This window comes from Aplysia californica, unplaced genomic scaffold (genome assembly GCF_000002075.1).
Source record: "Aplysia californica isolate F4 #8 unplaced genomic scaffold, AplCal3.0 scaffold00476, whole genome shotgun sequence".
In the NCBI taxonomy this organism is placed as follows: domain Eukaryota; kingdom Metazoa; phylum Mollusca; class Gastropoda; order Aplysiida; family Aplysiidae; genus Aplysia; species Aplysia californica.
Genome location: NW_004797746.1, coordinates 260853 through 265262, shown reverse-complemented (window position 1 = coordinate 265262; position 4410 = coordinate 260853). Strand labels below are relative to the sequence as shown.

The following is a 4410-nucleotide window of genomic DNA, read 5'->3' as shown; positions in this document are numbered from 1 at the left end:
CATTTATTTGGTAATCATATTTACAATATTTTGATGAGCTATTAAAATTTGAAATAATCATAACTCATAGTTGTTAATGAGCGGGTTTTGTTCATTTTTTAATTTTTTTGTTTGTTTCCGCTAGAGCCGTTAAGAATGTCCCCCCCCAGGAACAAGCAGCAAAATAAACAAACAGTAGGAGAAACATCCTACAGGTTTTCTCTTCTACACCGTAGCAGCAACAACAACAGCAATATTATCAACAACAGCAGTAACAACAACAACAACAACAACAACAACAACAACAACAACAGCAACAACAAAGGTAACAACAACAAAAACACTAGACAATAAGATAAAAATAACAATAGCCCCAGTAACAATGAAAGCAACAGAAGCAGCAAAAGGACAACAAGACTAACAAACCAAACAACAGCAACAACAACAACGAAATCAAAAAGAATAACAGCAACAAACACGATAAAAATAAATCGTAGCAGTGTAATGTTAAAGTTGGAATTTCCTGATGTGATTAAGGAAAGCATGTGGCAGGATGTATCGGTAAGAGCAGAGATGTTCAACTTCAACCACTCAGGGAGCCAAACTCAAATCACACTTCTGTTTCAGTTTGCGGGCAGAACTGGGTAAACTCTCACAATGAGCAGTGGAAAACTAAACCTTTATTTTTAAGCAGTGATATGAATTAAAGCTAGAACTACGAGGATAATAACAAATCAACGTACATAAATATGGACTCTTGTCCTCGTTTGTCAGCGCTGGTTGTTTGGCTCCTTGTTTAGCCCTATCCGTACGCCCTGGGGTCATTTTGTACCCACGGGGTTGTATTCTTTACGTTTTAGAATACTTCTAGTACGAAGATCTTTTTGAAACTTTCAGTATTTCTCAAAAAATCATTTTGACAGACAGCTATGCAAAGCGTACGGATCGGATTAACGAGTAAATTAATTTCCTCTTTTGAAAGTGGAGGCAGAGTTCCCCACGTCGTATGGATACGAAAGTAAAACACGATGTAAGGATAGGGTTAGGTAACACGTTCGTAGATTACAGTCGACTACGGATGGATTGATGTCGTCGGGGGAGTGAGAAAAAAATCAACTCATCCCACGTTCAATATAGTGTAAAGCGCATAGAGCCTGCTGTTGAGCGGGGATATGCGCTATACAAATGCTATTTATTATTTATTATTATTATTAACTTAATCTTTTGTTTGTTTGTTTTAGTAAGGTTTTACTGCTCTCGCAACTGTATAAGGTCATATGAGCGCCAAGGGGTGTGTCAACAGAGAAGTCCAATTGGCGCTCATATGACCTTATGCAGTTGCGAGTGCCGTAAAACCCTCTACTAAACTAAAAAGAGAAGTCCAAATGGGTAATCAGGCTTACTCTGCCCATCTCTCTAGCCTCAACAGTATAATGTCTGCTTTGACTATCAAGGCACCCTGGAAATTGCAGTTCATAAGAGAGTGACAAACATACAAAAGAAGTAGAGAAAAAATGACGATAGTTAGGGTGATGAAAGAAAAAGCAGAAGTTACCCCTATGTTGTTTCTGCACAGTATGAGCATGGCATTGATAAGTCAGTCCATTTACAATTCTTTGGGAATGGCCTAAAGACACTTCAGTCAGTAGCATTGCCCTTTGGGGGAGGGGGGGGGGGCACTCAATCTTTGGGACCTAAGCTGTAAAGAAAAAGTAGTGCTGGGACCTGAGAAAAAGATCAACTCAAGCAAGTTCAAAACAAGTTGGGTCGACTGTATTATTATGATTTGGGGTCTAGTTCTGTAGTATGGAGATTTTCAGCATGGACTACCTAGAACTAGAATTTTTCGCGGGCCTTGTTCTCCGGGACGAATGCGACCCTCGGGCCGTGAATTTGTCACATACTATAAATAAGACAAATCGATTAAATAAGACATGCTATAACAAATGAGACTGCAAAACAATAGGCGTGGCTTACTTTACTATATTATATTTCCGATCCAGCGGCCATCTGGGTTCTAACCCTTTGGCCTGTCGATATGGCAAAATAATGTACAGGTTTTTATTTTTGTCGCTGTATAAAGTATTTCCGATATTTGGAGAGGTAGGTAGGTAGGTACTATGCAGGTCGCTAAGTCTTGTGCAGGTAAATAGGTGGCGTGATACTGTTTCACTCTGACAGTCACACAACGCGTAGTCAGATGGGGTATCCTTGCGGATCCTATTCTGGTAGGATTTCAGTGGGATGTGTTGTGTTCGCAGGCTAAAGATAGTGTCTTGTTCTCTTCTACTCAGGGAATTAAGTGCATCTTTTGAGTTGGAAGCAGTCATGTGTGAAAATATAGCTCTGTCAGTTTTGCCCAATGCGCATCCATTCAGCCTCCATTCCCTAGAGTTGCATAGACGTAGTTATCTAGCTATGAGAAAATCACATCAATCTGGAATCCTCTGCTTTGTCCAGAAGAATCAGTAACAAACCTAATCCCAGCAGTGTCAGATTTCAAGGTGAGCGGTGGAATGTGGGTCCAGGCCCCACAGAGTCGCCCAAGCCCTTCAATTTCCAGGAAATCTTTTTGGCAGTTTGGGCTGGGTTGAAGGTCAATGTGAGTAAAGTTCAAGGTCACAGAAGAGACGTTTGGAGGTTTCGAGATTGTCCAAGTGCATTCAGTGTGCGGCTTGTACATGGTGTGAGGGAAGCCAGGGGAACTAACCGTGCTGCTCCTTGTCACATTGTGGCCACAGCCTGGAAACAGAGAGAGAAGGAGAAATTGAGTAGGATGGAGGAACATTAATAGGAGAGATATATATGTGGGCGGAAAGCAGGAAACGAAGAGGCGAGTCTCTAGTCCCCGTTAAAAACGAAAATAGCCGTTGTCGTTGTTATCAGCATCATCATCACCAGGACCACCACCATTGCAGCTGCAGTGTCTTGTCAGATTTTGCTACCTTAGAATTACACAGTTCTATCTGCTCAGTATCTAGTTTCGAGAAATTTGACATCAAAATCTTTAGTTTCGCAACATGTCAGGCTTTTTCGAACGCAATTCTTTGAATATCTTGACAACGACTCCAGTTAATCTTACGAGTTTGATAGAGCGAGTAGAACATTTGGTTTCTGACCTCATGGTCTTAGTAACTCAAAACGGCCAAAAATGTCAGATAAAATTTTGTAAGTCTAAGGTAGCGATTTCTCATCTGTTTGAGGACGAAGTGGGTACATAGGTGCAATCAGCAGAACAAAGACAATGTTGCAGCACGTTTTCAACCGTCATACATACACCGGAAACTCGGAGAAACACTGTGTTGGTTCGTGGGTGCTCTGGCGTGGTTTGCTACTTCTTTTCTCTCAATCATCTATCGGCGTTATTTCTCCTTTCTTTTTTATGTTGGTTACGCTCTTGTAACACTTTTAATCTACAGCACTTAAATGACCTTATTGTGTTGCAAGTGCTGTAAAATTCTTACCGGTAATAAAACTTTTTTTAAAAGATATATATTATTTCGAAGTATGCATGTTGTTGCCTAGGCCTACCCTGTTCTACTGTTTTCGATATAATATAGAAAACAGAATTTAAAAATCGGTATGGATTAGAGATTTTTTAAAGAAGGCAACCCCAAAACAGCGCGTCTTCAAAGAATGGAGTGCAAAGGAAGAAATCAATAAAGGTTACGACGACTTGCAGCTCCCGATAAGGCTGACGAGACCAGTGTTGCCAGAGAACAGCAGTAAGAACACGAACAACAAATACCAAAACAAACTATTTTTAAAAAAAGAAAGAAAAAGCTACGTTCTTGGCCAACGAAGTGCCTGAAGAAAGATCTAAAGCCCGTCCGTCCTCATTTTCGTCTTCCTTTCCCGCACAAAGAGCCCATCAGTGCTTTTAACAAGATTAGTATTTTTGCCTCCTCCTCCTCCCCCCCCCCCCCCCCCCTCTCAAGAAAAGAATGGACATTTTTTAGATCATTGAAAAGGCAGCTTCGGCCCTTTCTGTGAAGGCTAACGCAAGTTAGAGGGATACAACATCCCAGCAGAAAGACCAAAATGTTTGATACCCCCCCCCCCCTCCAAAACCACTACGGATTCGAACTCGCGTCTCCTGTGTACTTCAGTAAAGCTCCTAACCGCTACACCACAGACGTCAGTTGTGTCGATTGTTTGTTTGAGTAGGTTTTTTACGGCACTATCGATTGTTGTATTGATGTGCTTCTCTTTACTAAAAAATGAAAACCTGAAAAAACAAAAAAGTTTTAAAAATTAAGAATTAATAAATTAAAAACCCAAATCTTTTCCCCAAACTGGATCTATAATCATTGCCGTGTTGATGTGAATATTTTCAACCCCCATAAGTGTACAATCAAACCATTTACTACTCCCGGGGCGGTGCTACTGACTAAAGTGTCTTTAGGCCATTCCCAGAGGGGGGGAGATTAA

General features: G+C 40.8%; 1 protein-coding gene across 1 annotated transcript in view; it reads right to left on the bottom strand.

Moving 5' to 3' along the window:
- Positions 1-1947: 1947 nt before the first annotated feature.
- The window catches only part of LOC101858658 (cubilin), a 5607-nt gene continuing 3144 nt past the window's right edge, over positions 1948-4410 (bottom strand). Inside the window, exon 4 of the mRNA XM_005105543.3 lies at positions 1948-2721. Coding sequence (XP_005105600.1) covers positions 2396-2721 — 326 coding nt within the window. The 3' untranslated portion in view covers positions 1948-2395. The remainder of the gene's footprint in view (positions 2722-4410) is intronic.